At 47.1% G+C, this 15,690-nt stretch overlaps 1 protein-coding gene across 1 annotated transcript in view; it reads left to right on the top strand.

Moving 5' to 3' along the window:
* Positions 1-15,690, top strand: part of qars1 (glutaminyl-tRNA synthetase 1) — a 65,536-nt gene that overhangs the window by 22,258 nt on the left and 27,588 nt on the right. Inside the window, exons 8-15 of the mRNA XM_072280202.1 lie at positions 1,859-1,930; positions 3,221-3,306; positions 4,784-4,870; positions 6,068-6,167; positions 8,034-8,112; positions 12,167-12,275; positions 13,490-13,620; positions 13,898-13,990. Coding sequence (XP_072136303.1) covers positions 1,859-1,930; positions 3,221-3,306; positions 4,784-4,870; positions 6,068-6,167; positions 8,034-8,112; positions 12,167-12,275; positions 13,490-13,620; positions 13,898-13,990 — 757 coding nt within the window. The remainder of the gene's footprint in view (positions 1-1,858; positions 1,931-3,220; positions 3,307-4,783; positions 4,871-6,067; positions 6,168-8,033; positions 8,113-12,166; positions 12,276-13,489; positions 13,621-13,897; positions 13,991-15,690) is intronic.

Genomic DNA, 15,690 nt, shown 5'->3' with positions numbered 1-15,690 from the left:
ATCACTGTCTGGTATGGAGGGGCTACTGCACAGGACCGAAAGAAGCTGCAGAAGGTTGTAAATCTAGTCGGCTCCATCTTGGGCACTAGCCAACAAAGTACCCAGGACATCTTCAGGGAGCGGTGTCTCAGAAAGGCAGTGCCCATTATTAAGGACCTCCAGCACCCAGGGAATGCCCTTTTCTCACTGTTAGGAGGTACAGAAGCCTGAAGGCGCACACTCAGCGATTCAGGAACAGCTTCATCCCCTCTGCCATCCGATTCCTAAATGGACATTGAATCCTTGAACACTACCTCACTTTTTTAATATATATTTTTTTTTTGCATAATTTTTTTGCACATGCCGGTGATAAAAAACCTGATTCTGATAAATACATGCCCTCTGGTATTAAACATTTCCAACCCTGGGTAAAAGATGCAGCCCGTGTGCTGTCTGTGTCTCATAATCTTAGAAACCTCTATCAGATCTCCCCTCACCCAATGCACTCCAGAGAAATCCCTTCACACTTTCCAAGGTCATCTTATAACAGGGCAACCAGAACTGTGTACAATACTCCTGGCGTGACCTAACTAGAGTTTTATAAAGCCACAACATAACTTCCTGACTCTGAACTCATTTCCTTGAGCAATAAAGACGAGCATGCCAAATGCCGCCTTAACCATCCTACCAACCTGTGTGGCCACTTTCAGGGAGCTATAGAAACGTAGAAAATAGGTGCAGGAGTAGGCCATTCGGCCCTTCGAGCCTGCACCGCCATTCAGTATGATCATGGCTGATCATCCAACTCAGAACCCTGTACGAGCCTTCCCTCCATACCCCCTGATCCCTTTAGCCACAAGGGCCATATCTAACTCCCTCTTAAATATAGCCAATGAACTGGCCTCAACTGTTTCCTGTGGCAGAGAATTCCACAGATTCACCACTCTCTGTGTGAAGAAGATTTTCCTAATCTCAGTCCTAAAAGGCTTCCCCTTTATCCTCAAACTGTGACCACTCGTTCTGGACTTCCCCAACATCGGGAACAATCTTCCTGCATCTAGCCTGTCCAATTCCTTTAGGATTTTATACGTTTCAATCAGATCTCCCCTCAATCTTCTAAATTCCAGCGAGTATAAGCCCAGTCAATCCAATCTTTCATCATATGAAAGGCCTGCCATCCCAGGAATCAATCTGGTGAACCTTCTTTGTACTCCCTCTATGGCAAGGATGTCTTCCCTTAGATTAGGGGACCAAAACTGCACACAATTCAGATTAGGGGATCAAAACTGCACACAATGTTCTTGGACCCAAGATCTGTACTTTGGAGGAGGGGCTGCCTGCTGGAGGTGTGGAGAACCTGGCTTGTGGGGGTGGGGGTTTGGGGGGGGAGTGGTGGAATATGTACTCACTGTGGTGGTGGGGGGTACAGTCCAGAGCCGCTTGGGTGGGGTGATCTGGGTGAATGGGTTGTAGTCTGGAGCTGTGGAGAACCGGGTTTGTGTGTGGGGGGGGGGGGGAATGCGGAAAATCTGTACAAGCTCTGGGTGGGGGGGGTCCAATCTGGAACAGATCGAGCACCAGGCTTGGGGTGATGGGTGATCTGTACTTGGGTGGGTGCAGTGGAAATGCAGGCCCTGGGGGTGGTCTGTACTTGCACCAGTGGGTGGAGGTCTGGGCTGAGGTGGAATCAGTGAGATCTCACACACATGGTGAAAGCCTGGGGCACTTTCTGTTCAGAGTTTCAGGAGAGGAATTCACTGGAGCAAGGGGTAAGAAAGTACTGGGGTCCAGTGGCAGGTGGGTATGTTTATGGTACCGCACAGCTGGGATTCACATTGCTGAACAGAAGTTTGAAGGTTTCGCATTCTGTTCTCCACAGACCAGCTAAAGCTGCACTCTACATCTGTACTGGAACAGTTACGTGGGGAGGCAATAAAGTTCCATCTGCCAGGTGAGTGCTCCCCTCCCCAGTGTCAACCACTGTCCGCAGTGCACCCCCATCCCCACCCCCACCACTAAACCCTGGAGCTGCTCCGTGTCTATACAGTCAACGTGCCAGCCATGCAAAACCCAGGCTTCCACAGTGCAGGGCAGGGCAGAGTGGAGTAGGAAAGTTGGGGGGTGGGAGGGGGATTCCAGGAGGAGAGAGTTGGGCTAAGTGGAGACTGATTCAGAGGGGTGTGAGGGAACCCTGTTACACACAGGGCAGTGAGTGCCAGGAGAGCAGCTGACGACTGTGTACGAGGTGTCCAGAGGAGCCGAAGGGGTGGGTCATGTGCTGGGAGATTTCATTACTACAAATGGGTAGCCACTATTCAGTGAGAGATGAACTGAATGGCCTGTTTCCATGCTCAGCATCTCTGACTGTCTAATGCCCTGCTTTCTACGAAGGGGCATTCTCCAGGTGCTTCCATTCGGACAACTGACTCAATGCTTTGATGGTGAATGGTTACAGTTCACTTGGGCTCGTCATTCCCACCTTGTTCTCAAAGGGCAGAGCAGTAGGATTTATGTAAGATTGAGTCAGGTGTGTGGGGAGAGAGTGGGACAGTGGGATTAGTGTGGGATTGATTCAGGTCTATGGGGAGAGTGGACAGTGGGATTAGTGTGGGATTGATTCAGGTGTGTGGGGAGAGTGGGACAGTAGGATTGATTCAGGTCTGTGGGGAGAGTGGACAGTGGAATTAGTGTGGGATTGATTCAGGTGTATGGGGAGAGTGGACAGTGGGATTAGTGTGGGATTGATTCAGGTGTGTGGGGAGAGACCGGGACAGTGGAATTAGTGTGGGATTGATTCAGGTCTCTGGGGAGAGTGGACAGTGGGATTAGTGTGGGATTGATTCAGGTCTCTGGAGAGAGGACAGTGGGATTAGTGTGGGATTGATTCAGGTCTGTGGGGAGAGTGGACAGTGGGATTAGTGTGGGATTGATTCAGGTCTGTGGAGAGAGAGTGGACAGTGGAATTAGTGTGGGATTGATTCAGGTCTCTGGAGAGAGGACAGTGGGATTAGTGTGGGACAAGGATAGGGCTGTGTGGCTGGTTTGGGTGAACGTGGGATTTAGATACTGAAGACACTGGCCTCTCACTGTGCGTCAATCCTGGTTGTGTGTTTTATTGCCAGTTTAGAGGTGTCTAGAAACCTGGCTCTTTCCATCAAGGGTGACCTGAGACAGGTGTTGCTGTAGCTGCTGACACTTCATGCTATGCAATGTCACAATTAATTTTCTTTCTTCACTAAAGGTGAAAATTATAAGACGGAAGGTTATGTTGTTACGCCCAACACGATGAAACTCTTACAGAAACACCTGGAGATTACCGGAGGTCAGGTAAAGTGGTTTCTGACAGACTAACCACCCCACTACACTTCCCTGAGACTGTTGTTTAAGACTTATCTCCCTGGCCGTGGCTGTCCTAATGTAATGTGTGATCAGAGGTCCTGCCCCTTTATTGCAAGAATCAGTCTCACATGGCAGGACCTACTCCCCATTGATGGTTTTCTAACATTACCACCATTGAGCACATCTACATGGAGTGCTGTCACAGGAAAGCAGCATCTATCGTCAAGCACCTCCACTACGCAAGCCATGCTCCTGTCCCATTACGGACATTGGATTAAAGCCTATCAAAGACTCGTTTTTAAAGTTTGATTAAACAGAGGAATGGGAGCTGAGATGGTTTGGGTTTGTGACCTCTTGCTGTGCTGAAGTGATGCCACAAAAATGCCTTGTAATGATGGGTCTTCCTGAGAAGGAAGAGAGAATGGGCCACTCTATGAGTATCGTCAGCAGTTTTTGGGTTATTTCGCTAAGAACAGATGTGCTGGCATTGGAGAGGGTCTAGAGAGGTTCGTGAAAATGATTCCAGGAATGAAAGGGTTAACACGTGAAGAGCATTTGATGGTTCTGGGCCTGTACTAGCTGGAGTTTAGAAAAAGGATGGGGGAGATTTCATTGAACCCTATTGAATACTGAAAGGTCTAGATAGTGGACGTGGATGGAATATTTCCTTTGTATTCTGAGGGTGTGCCCCCTGATCTGAGACTCAGCCAAAGTCTCTCTAGACAGATGAAGATAAATTTCTTTAGCCAGAGGGTGGTGAATCGAAGGAATTTATTGCTATAGAAGACCGTGGAGGCCAAGTCATTGTTATATTTAAAGCTGATATTGATAGGTTCTTGATTAGTTGGGGCACCAAAGATTACGGAGAGGAGGCAGGAGAATGGGTTCGGGTGGATAATGAATCAGTTGTCATAGAATAGTGGAGCAGACTCGATGGGCTGAATGGCTTAATGCTGCTCCTAAGTCTTATAGTCTAGCGGGAGTCCAGTGTCATGCCAGCGCCCTGGTGGTGTACACTGTGTGAGAGTGGGCTGGAGAAAGGCCAGAGGCCATTAACCGCATGTTCTGTCGTGAAGGTTGTTGCTGATGTTGGCAACAGTGTAGGGTTTGGGTATTTCAGCTGGGGTCTGGGTTATGCACAAAGTGGGGGGCACTTGGAGTGAGCTGTGTTGTGGACAGTGGGCATAGAGTACTACTCAAGCTTTGATTACCCCTTGAATCTGTGTCTGGTCTCTGGTCCCTAATGTCCATGTGATTGTAAAGTTGGTCACCCTGCCCAGTTACGCATGCCTATAATCTGATGTATTGGTACAATGAGAGGCTGGATCTGGCCATGTTTTCCCAGTGGCTCTTCCTACCTGTCCATCACTGGCCCCACTCCAACACTGTTTCAGATGTTAGGGTTGGTTGTCTGAAAGGAGTTAAATGAATCGCAAACACTCATCCCTATGTTGCTGTCTCCAAGGTGCGGACGCGGTTTCCCCCAGAGCCTAATGGGATTCTTCATATTGGCCATGCCAAGGCCATCAACTTCAACTTTGGTTATGCCAGGGTGAGTGTTTCAGTGTTTAGCTCTGTGTCCTGCCTGACCCTCTGTCCTCATTCCTCACTGCATGTCCATTAACACACCCTCTACAGAGTGCTGTGGTGGGGGGGGCGGGGGGGGTCTCCACATACCATCCTCGCCCCCCCCCCCCCCATTCACAGAATGTACAATGTCAAAAAGAAATCGTCTCTTGTTCTATTAAAATCCTCCCTAAATGTTTGGGTATCTGTAACAAGAATGGTAGATGTAAATTAATGACTGGTACCGAACCCAGTGTTATACAGTGACAGATTGCTCCACACCAGCACTGTACCCCGATGTTGTACAGCGACGGACCCGTCCCCACCGGTACCGAGCCCCGGCGTTACACAGCGACAGGCCTCTCCCCACTGGTACCGAGCCCCAGTGTTCCACACTGACAGACACGTCCCCACTGGTACTGAGCCCCGGCATTACACAGTGACAGGCCCCTCCCCACCGGTACCGAGCCCCGGTGTTACTCAGCGACAGGCCCCTCCCCACCGGTACCGAGCCCCAGCGTTACACACTGACAGACACGTCCCCACTGGTACCGAGCCCCGGCATTACACAGTGACAGGCCCCTCCCCACCGGTACCGAGCCCCGGCGTTACTCAGCGACAGGCCCCTCCCCACCGGTACCGAGCCCCAGCGTTACACAGCGACAGGCCCCTCCCCATCGGTACCGAGCCCCGGCGTTACACAGCGACAGGCCCCTCCCCATCGGTACCGAGCCCCAGCATTACACAGCGACAGGCCCCTCCCCACCGGTACCGCACCCCGGTGTTACACAGGGACGGACCCGCCCCACTGGTACCGCGCCCCGGCGTTCCACACTGACAGACACGTCCCCACCGGTACCGCGCCCCGGCGTTCCACACTGACGGGCACGTCCCCATCAGTACCGAGCCCCGGCGTTACACAGCAACAGACCCGTCCCCACCAGCACTGTACCCCCCCCCCCATGTTGTACAGTGACTGGCGTGACCCCATCGGTGCAGTGTCCCTGTACTGTGTCTGTCACAGACTTGCTGCATTTATAGCTCTCCTGTCGGCATTGTGAAGAACCGCTGTCACCTTTTGACGTTGTGCATCTTGCCGCCTCTTTCCCACAGTATCTGTATACTTGTACGTCAGGCTGCGGTGCTGTCCGCTGTTACTGATTAGGGTAAATGTTGATTGCAGGCAAACAATGGGATCTGCTTTCTTCGGTACGACGACACAAACCCTGAGAAGGAAGAGGAGAAGTATTTCCGAGGCATCAGGGAGATGGTGGAATGGCTCGGTATGTTTGGCGATGAGCTGTGTCAGGCAGATGGGTGCTGTTCAGTGTATGATTTCGAACAGATTTGATTGTGAGCCATTTCTCGGACGATATGTTGGTGGGAACCGATTGGCAATCCCAAGCAGTTCCAGCAGTCTGGAATGGTCTGCTCCCAAATTCCTGCTGATACCAGTTGTTCAGCTCAGTCTCCTGAACCTGGCACCGTGACTGGTGTTTCTGCCGTGCTTTCTGCATCCCTTCCCCCTCCGCCCCACCAAGCTCAGTTATTAGCCCCAAAGGCCCAGCTCATCTATGCCAACTCAGTTAGTCCCACTTGCCTGCAATTGGCTCATATGCCTGTAAACCTTTTCCATCTATGGTGTAAGTGTACCCATCTCTACCTCCTCTTCAACTACCCACCACCCAGTGGACAAAGTTTAAAAGGTGAGCTGTTAAGTCTATACCCTTGCACCTTAAACCTCTAACCTCTAGTTTTAGACACCCTAAACTGGGGAAAAGCCTGACCACTCACCCATCTGTGCCCTTCATTACGTTACAACCCTCTATAAGGTCCCCTCCACAACAGAACCTCCCCCCCCAATCTGCTGTGCTTTAGGGAAAACAATCACGGCTTTTCCAGTCTCTTGTCACTATTAAAACCCATCTACCCATCTGTCTCAGTAACATCCTTGTGAACCCATTGCTTACTGACAGTGACTGGAATCATGCTCAGCAGCCCACTGGTATCACTGAGCTCTTGCAAGATAACATCCCAAAACTTGTGTCCAGAGCGCAAACACGAGGAAATCTGCAGATGCTGGAAATCCAAGCAAGACACACAAAATGCTGGTGAACACAGCAGGCCAGGCAGCATCTATAGGAAGAAGTACAGTCGACGTTTCAGGCCAAGATGTCGACTGTACTACTACCTATAGATGCTGCCTGGCTTGCTGCGTTCCACCAGCATTCCTTGTGTCCAGAGACTTTTTCTCACAGCAGGAGTGGCTAATACAAGAGGTGGGGGTATAATTTTAAAATGATTGGAGGGAAGTATAGGGGGGATATCAGGGACATTTAAGAACCTCTTAGATAGGCACATGGATGTAGAAGGGAAGGGTTAGAATGATCTTGGAGTAGGTTAAAAGGCTGGAAGAACAACATAGGCTGAAGGGCCTAAACAGTGTTGTCACATTCCATGTTCTTGGGCTCAGTTCCGTGACTGATCATGGCAAGTATGCCAGATGCCATTTTCATCATTCTGCCTGTCTATGTGATTACTTTCAGGGAACTATATACTTGTTTCAAAGGAACTGATGCTCTGAGGAACAGTAACCCACCTTCCACAGTGGTACTAGGCTTTCACAGTGAGCCAGGGTTGGTTTTTGCCCAGCACACCTTCCATCGCAAGGCTGGGAGACCTCACAGTCATCACTTCCTCTGTTCACATTGCCAGCTCCATCAAAATCGGCCCCTGCCCTATGACACACAAAGAAGCTGGGCTCTCTTACCCTGCCGTTCGTTGCTGTCGCGACTGATAGACTGTGGAGGAGGGGTCTCCTCAATGTTCCCGTAGGCGAGCTGGTCCCACCCCTTGTTAAATTTTCAGGCAATGCTTCAGAGTTCAGATACTGGGTTTGGTCTGAACCATACTGTCTCTGAGTAGACAGTCCTAAGTGTCCTGCTGTCTTCCCCAGAAAGGACAAGAAGCATGACACAACAAGTAGGAATATGGTCACAGTCACTGCAGTGTGAGATCTGTCTGGGTGTTTTCCTTTTGGATTGAAAGAGGGATTGAATGTGAAGAATACAGTTATTATATGTAGTTTGTGGTGACTGAGCATTTCCACATGGTACTGAACCTCCTTTAACCATCTCATCTTCCTCAAGGTTACACGCCATACGAGGTCACCCATGCGTCTGACTATTTTGACCAACTGTACGACTGGGCAGTGGAATTAATCAAAAGGTGGGTGCACAGAATGTACAGCGCAGGAACAGGTCACTCATTTCTTCTCCTTTCAGCCAGTATTTCTCCATTGCCCAATGACCAAGGGCCACTCTCACTGCCCCCACCCCCACCCTGTTCCTCTCTCCATCGTGTTTCACTTCCCAAGAGAGTGCGTTCTGCCTTCTGCCCATGGACTAAACAAAGTTTCACCAGGCTCCTCTGCTGGAATTCTGTATTTCCATTCTGTGAGTTCTGCTAGTTTTGGACTTCAGCACCCTTAGAAATATCTATCTTGTCCATTGTTGTTTATTCTGGGCATTATTGGCCAGGCCAGCAGTTGTCTCCCCTTTTGCCCTCGAAATACACTGACAATCTGATGCCTGCTAAGGGATTTTGGGAACTAAGGATTACTATAGGAGGGCAGTAAAAATCAACCATAGTCTGAAGTCTCATGTAGACCAGACGGGTGAGGGGGTAATGTAGACTGGACAGCGAGGGTGGCAGGTTTCACTGTCAAGAGAGATTTTCTTTGTGTCACATGTACATTGACATACAGTGAAATCTGTTTGTGTTAACAAACAATACAGTCCAAGGAATGTGCTGGGGTCAGCCCGCAAGTATTGCCACGTTTCTGGTGTCAACACAACATGTCTACAGTGTATTTACCCTAACCTGTACATATTTGGAATGTGGGAGGAAACCAGAGTATCCAGTCATGGAGAGAGCATTGACTCCTTACAGACACGGGTGGGAATTGAACCCTGATTCTGGCACTGTGAAGTATTACGCTAACCACTACACTACCATGGGCTCTCTTGAACACCTATGCTTAGTCATCACTGTTGAAGTGAAGAGTTTATGAACTGTAAGCTGTCCGGAGATCGTAAAACATTCAATAAGAGTTCTGGCCTCTTATTGTACAGTTGCAAGAAAGTTTGAGCCCTTTGCAATTACCTTGTTTTCTGCTTTACTCACATAAAATGTGGTCTGCTCCTCATTTAAGTCAAAATAATAGGCAAACACAATCTGCCTAAACTAACAAGACCATAAGATGTAGGAGCAGAAGTAGGCCATTCGGTCCATCGATTCTGCTCCACCATTCAATCATGGGTTGATCCAATTCTTCCGGTCATTCCCACTCTCCTGCCTTCTCCCCATACCCTTTGATGTCCTGGTTAATCAAGAACCTATCTATCTCTGCCTTAAATGCACCCAATGACTTGGCCTCCACAGCTGCTCATGGCAACAAATTCCACAGATTTACCACCCTCTGACTAAAGTAATTTCTTTGTATCTCTGTTCGAAATGGACGTTCCTCAATCCTGAAGGCACGCCCTCTTGTCCTAGACCCCCCCCACCATAGGAAATAACTTTGCCATATCTAATCTGTCCAGGCCTTTTAACATTTGGAATGTTTCTATGAGATCCCCCCTCATTCTCCAAACTCCAGAGAGTACAGCCCAAGAGCTGCTAGACGTTCCTCATATGGCAACCCTTTCATTCTTGAAAATTTCTTCTTATTCGGAATATATCTGTCTTGCACTTCCCTCATTTTTCACAGAAACTTCAGCCATTGCTGCTCTGCTGTCCTTCCTGCTAGTGTCCCTTTCCAGTCAACCTTGGCCAGTTCCCCTCTCATGCCATTGTAATTTCCTTTATTCCACTGAAATACCGACACATTGGAATTTTGTTTCTCCTTCTCAAATTTCAAAGTGAACTTGATCATATTGTGATCACTGTTTCCTAAGGGTTCCTTAACCTTAAGCTCTCTTATCACCTCTGGATCATTGCACAACACCCAATCCAGCACAGCCAATCCCCTAGCGGGCTCAACAACAAGCTGTTCTGAAAAGCCATCCCTTAGACATTCTACAAATTCTCTCTCGAGGTCCAGTACTGACCTGGTTTTCCCAATCCACTTTCATGTTAAAATCCCCAACAATTATCATGACATTGCCCTTCTGACATGCCTTTTCTATTTCCTGCTGTAATTTGTTATCCACATCCCGGCTGTTGTTTGGAGGCCTCTGTACAACTGCCATTAGGGTTCTTTTATCCTTGCCATTTCTGAACTCAACAATACAATTGTTTCTTCTTGTCAATGCTGAGTAGACCATTTAAGCAATCACAGTCTGGGTTCAAAAATGTTATGAGAACCTTTGGGGTAAGGCCTTCTGCAAGAGCTAGTTGGAGACCGGTATTGCAATCAATGAGATTTGAGGTGTGGGTTGTAGAAGTGCCCTGCCCTTTTTTAAAAAAAAAAAGACACGAAGTCAGATTGCTGACAAAGCTTACTTTTCTCGAGAAAGATCTGTTTATGTGCAACATGTCTCAATCAAAACAACTTTCAGAGGACCTTAGAAATGTAGAGATGCATGAAACTGGAAAAGGCTACAAAAACATTATTCTAAAGACCCTTGTATTCCTCAGTCCACAGTAAGGGAAATTGCCTGCAAATGGAAGAAATTCAGTGCTATTGTTAGTCTCCCTAGGAGTGGACATCCTCCAAAGATCACATCAAGAGCACTATGTGTAATGCTAAAGTAGATGAAAAAGAACCCAAGGGTAACAGCAAAATTCCTGCAGAAATCCCTAGAATTTGTTAAAGTACTTGTTCACGTGTCTGCTATAAGAAAAAGCACTGAACAAGAATGGTGTTTATGGAAGGACGCCACTGCTCTCCCAAAAAAAACATTGCTGCACTTCGAACAACAACAAACAACAGGAATTCTGCAGGTGCTGGAAATTCAAGCAACGCACATCAAAGTTGCTGGTGAACGCAGCAGGCCAGGCAGCATCTCTAGGAAGAGGTACAGTCAACGTTTCAGGCCGAGACCCTTCGTCAGGCCTAGAGATGCTGCCTGGCCTGCTGCGTTCACCAGCAACTTTGATGTGTATTGCTGCACTTCTCAAGTTTGCAAAAGACCACCTGGATATTCTACAACACTTCTGGGACAATGTTCCGTGGACAGATAAGACAAAAATTGAACTTTTTGGCAGAAGTGCACACTGGTGTTGGTGTGCAGTGCCCTTTTCCTTCCAAACATAGCAAAAGCTCACCCCAACTGTGAAGCATGGTGGAAGGAGCATCATGGTTTGGGGCTGCCTCAGGGCGCCTGGACAGCTTGCAATTGTTGAGGGAACAATGAATTCAAAATCGTATCAAGACTTTTTACAGGAGAATGTCAAGATAGAGGTCTGTCACCTGAAGCTTAATAGAAGTCGGATGATGCAACAAGACAATGATCTAAAACCCGAGTAAATCAGCAACAGAATGGTTTAAAAATAAGAAAGTTGGTGTTTTGCAATGGCCGAGTTGGAGTCCAGACCTTAACCCTATTGAGATACTGTGGCATGACCTGAAGAGATCTGTTCATGCAAGGCATCCTAGAAATGTTGATGATACAGCTTTGTATGGAGGAATGGTCTAAAATTTCTCCTTGCCACTGTGCAAATCTGATCAGCAGCCACAGGAAGCATTTGGTGGAGGTTATTGCTGCTAAAGGAGGTTCTACTGTTATTAAATGCAAGGGTTCACATACTATTTCCCCTGGACTGTGATTGATTAAACAATGGGTTAAGTAAAGAAGTGAAAAGTACAATTGTTTGTGTGTTATTAGTTTAAGCGGATTGTGTTTGTCCATTATTCTGACTTGGATAATCAAACCACACTTTGAGTAATTAAAGCAAAAAACCAGGTAACTGTAGAGAGTTCACACTTTCTTTTTCTTGCAACTGTATGTCATAGAGAAAGACAGCAGGGAAACAGGCTGACCACCAACTACCTGTCCATACTAATTCCACTCTTTATTCTCATCAACATTCGATTTCTCATCTATACGCTGGGAGCAGTTAACCCTCCATGCACATGTCTAGGAGGGAACTGAAGCACCCAGGAGAAATTCATGAGATCACCGAGAACGGGTAAACTCAACACGGAAAGCGCTGAAGGTCAGGATCGAACCAGGGTGTCTGGCACTGAGGCAGTTCTGTCTACAGCTCTTGAATGCGGTGAAATTCTTCAGCATACCTTGAATGTTAACGTTTTCCCTTTGTTTCCACTACCATGCAGGAACATGGCATATGCCTGTCACCAGAAAGTGGATGAGATTAAAGGACACAATCCTCCCCCTTCTCCATGGAGGGATCGGCCAATTGAGGAATCCCTCCTCCTGTTCGAGGTAGGTGATGGCAACAGCATAGTCCCAATGTCTGCTGGCAAAACCCAGCAGAGCTCCAACCGGAGCCTCATTGGAAATCATTTGGGCTAACTCGTCCACCCCTTACTATTATTAATCCTGTACCCATTGTTACATAACTGGCAACAATGAATATTAACCGAGACAGGTTTTATAAAAACAACCGAACATTTATTAAACACGTATAAACGATAAGGAGAAAAAAAGCAAAAGGAAAACTTTGACCGGAGGTTAAACAGGTACGCAGCCGTTCATCAACTCCACTCAGCTCTGGTTCTTAAAGAGTTAAATGCGGAAACAGTTCTTAAAGCGATACAGTCAGATATAGTTCTTAAAGCGATAACTTCAAAAGTCCAACGGCTTTACACGTTCAATTGGGAGAGACTTCTCTGGAGAACAATTTCTTCACCGACGCACCTTTACTGCTGGTTCTGTCCACAGGATTCCCGATGCCGAAATTAAACAGTTTAAATCAACTGACCTTAAATTCCTTTTAGAGAGAGAGAGCCTTTTTGCATGAACTCATTGCGCTTTTACAAGAGTTATCTCAATGCAGCTTCTCTTCAACGAAGACTCAATAAGGTCGATTCTTTATTAAACTACCAACCGATGCCGACTTCTCTCGATCCTTCACTTTGAATTCTTCACTCTCCCTTCAAAACTGTCGGAATTGAGTAAATTGGCACTTCCAGCCACAAATTCCCAGTTCAAAAATACAAATCTTGTAAGAGAACGCACCTTCCGTTTTAAAAATGAAACTGCGTCACAAAAACAAACACGCAACAGAAACGGAGGCACAACACGTTCTACCTGGAAATCTACAAACTCAAAATCCACTGCGTCACCTGAGTCGACCCTTATATAGTCATGCGGCACATGTCATCATGTGATCTCACAACGGTGGGAAAATCACATCAGGTGACCTCCAAAAGACCATTACAGCATTCTTACCATATTATGTAACACCATATTAATCCTGTGGATGAAGGTGGAGTAGTGTGGTGGGGGACCCGTGGATTGGGCTGGAGGAAGCAGGTTGGATAGAGTTGGAATGGTAGGGGGAACTGTGGGTTGGGTTGGAGCGTAGGTCGTAGCTGGTGGTATCTCTAGTTGTCATTCTCGACCACGGATTATTGAGGATTGCACACTGCAAGTGCTCGTGAGTCAATGAGCTTCCTCCTTCATCTGCCCCACAGCAAATGCGAAAGGGAATGTTTGCGGAAGGAGAGGTGACCCTTCGCATGAAGCTCATTATGGAGGATGGAAAAATGGATCCAGTGGCTTACAGGATAAAATACACCGCTCACCATCGAACTGCTGATAAATGGTAAGGCTGTTCTCTGAGCTCACCCTCTCCAAATTAGTCACTGCCCACGCAGCTCCCCTGCTGTCACTCTCTCAACCCCTGCCTCCCGCCTCAGCTCACTGACCCTGGTTCCCAAACCCAACCCAACCGCTCACTGCTTTCTACCTCAGCCCTTTGTCTCTCGTCTCTCGCCCCCCCTGGCCCCAGCCCGCCCCCTTCACCATCACCCTTTCCCAGCCCCTGCTACAATGCTTGGTGTTTTCCAGGTTCTCACTCCCTGTTTGTGTGTCCTTTGAAGGTGCATCTACCCAACGTATGACTACACTCACTGTTTGTGCGACTCTATCGAACACATCACACACTCGCTCTGCACCAAGGAGTTCCAGGCCCGGTGAGCTCTACCTAGTGTTTCTTCATCAGCTGGGATTCGTGTTGTTGGCAGGGCAGTTAGTAATGGGGGAGCATTAAATACAGTCTTTACTAACAGAGGTCTGAGTGATTCGGTAAAAGAGCTTTAGAAGGAAGGATACTGTAGCACTGCATGTTTGTAGAGGTGAATGACTAGGTAACTACATGTAATGTGGTAGTGTCCCATTTTTAAAGGGCAAACGAAGCTGTTGGGGGCAATGGGTTGAGTTAGGAAGATCCATGTCTCTTTGTGACAGCCTACTTTGTTCTGACAAAACTTTTATTAAAAAAAATGTGCAGTTAACCCCAGTGGAACAATCTGGAGCTGAAATCTTTAAGGCAGTCCTACGTTAGTGACTGGCAACTCCTGTGACGTATCTGATGCCAAGTGTATCTCTGCCGTTCCTTTGGATTCATCAGCTTCGCGGAGAGGAGGAGCTTGCTACATTGGAAACAGCTTGCTCTCTATATCATACTGGCTGGGCTTGTGAATCATGTAGACAGCTGGGACACAACATCCATGGTCGACCCCGATAAGCTTCCTCCTCGCATAGCCAGTGTTGTTTATTCCTCACGCGTGTCACCTATTAGTGTGCAAAAGAAACCTGTGGCATATTGAATTGTCGGGTGAACAACAGTTTTTGTTGGTTTGCAAATCATGGCCTTGCTTTGGGGGCTTTGTTTTTGCTTACTTGGTGGGTGGTGAGCGCTGATGCTTCCTGCTGTAATAGGTGGGGGGGGGGGTTGATGCTTATGACAGGAGGGGTAAAGGGGTACTCAGGGTGCTAACGTTTTTCTGTCATTTATTCTTCTGTTTTCGTTAACGTCTGTGAGGAGTGAGTATTTCAGGTATACTGTATTCATTCTACGATATTAAATAGACCATTGAAAATGGCTTGCTCAATTGCATTATAGGAAGCAAGGACTGAAAACAGCCTTCCAGTCACATTGCATTGTGATTCCTGACACTGACTTCATTTTAGGTTCATTTTGCTGGTCTCCTGGATTTAACTGTAGTATCAAGTTGGTATCTGATGCCCAAATACTCATTTAAAAATAGGCTGTCTTCATAAAATTAAAGCAATGAGGTACCTTTTCCTAGTTGTTGCTCTAGGGAGATTTCCATGTAGAAGTTGGTACCTCATTGCCTTAATTTTACACGAATGATCCCAGGAATGGCTCTTGGCCTGTATTTGATGGATTTCATAAAGATGAGAGAATTTCATTGAAACCTTCCATATCATGAAAATATCTGAATAGTGGATGTGGGGAGAATGTCTCCGTTAGGAGAGTCTAGCACCAGAGGACGGCCTCAGAACAGAGGGATGTCTCTTTAGAATAGCGATGAGGAAGAATTTCTTCAACTGCACGACAGTGAATCTACAGAATTTATTGCCACAGAATTTTTTTTTTAAATCCAACATTGATAGGTTTTTATTGGAAAAAGGCTGAAGTATGATGGGGAGAGGATAGGAGAATGGGGTTGAAAAAAAATCAGCCATGACTGAATGGTAGAATGGTCTCAGTAGTCTGAATGGCCTCAATCTTCTATATCTTATAGCCTATTGTAGTTAGTTTGAAAAGGACTGTTTTCAAATGATAATTACAAAAGATTATGTAGGTACGGCAAATTTAGAGTAATACATTTTCTAGCATTTTGTGTGTGTTGTAAAAGTCTTTTGG

The sequence above is a fragment of the Mobula birostris genome, chromosome 16 (assembly GCF_030028105.1).
Source record: "Mobula birostris isolate sMobBir1 chromosome 16, sMobBir1.hap1, whole genome shotgun sequence".
In the NCBI taxonomy this organism is placed as follows: Eukaryota; Metazoa; Chordata; class Chondrichthyes; order Myliobatiformes; family Myliobatidae; genus Mobula; species Mobula birostris.
Note: the sequence above shows the minus strand (reverse complement) of the source record. Positions and strands in the feature narration are given on the sequence as shown.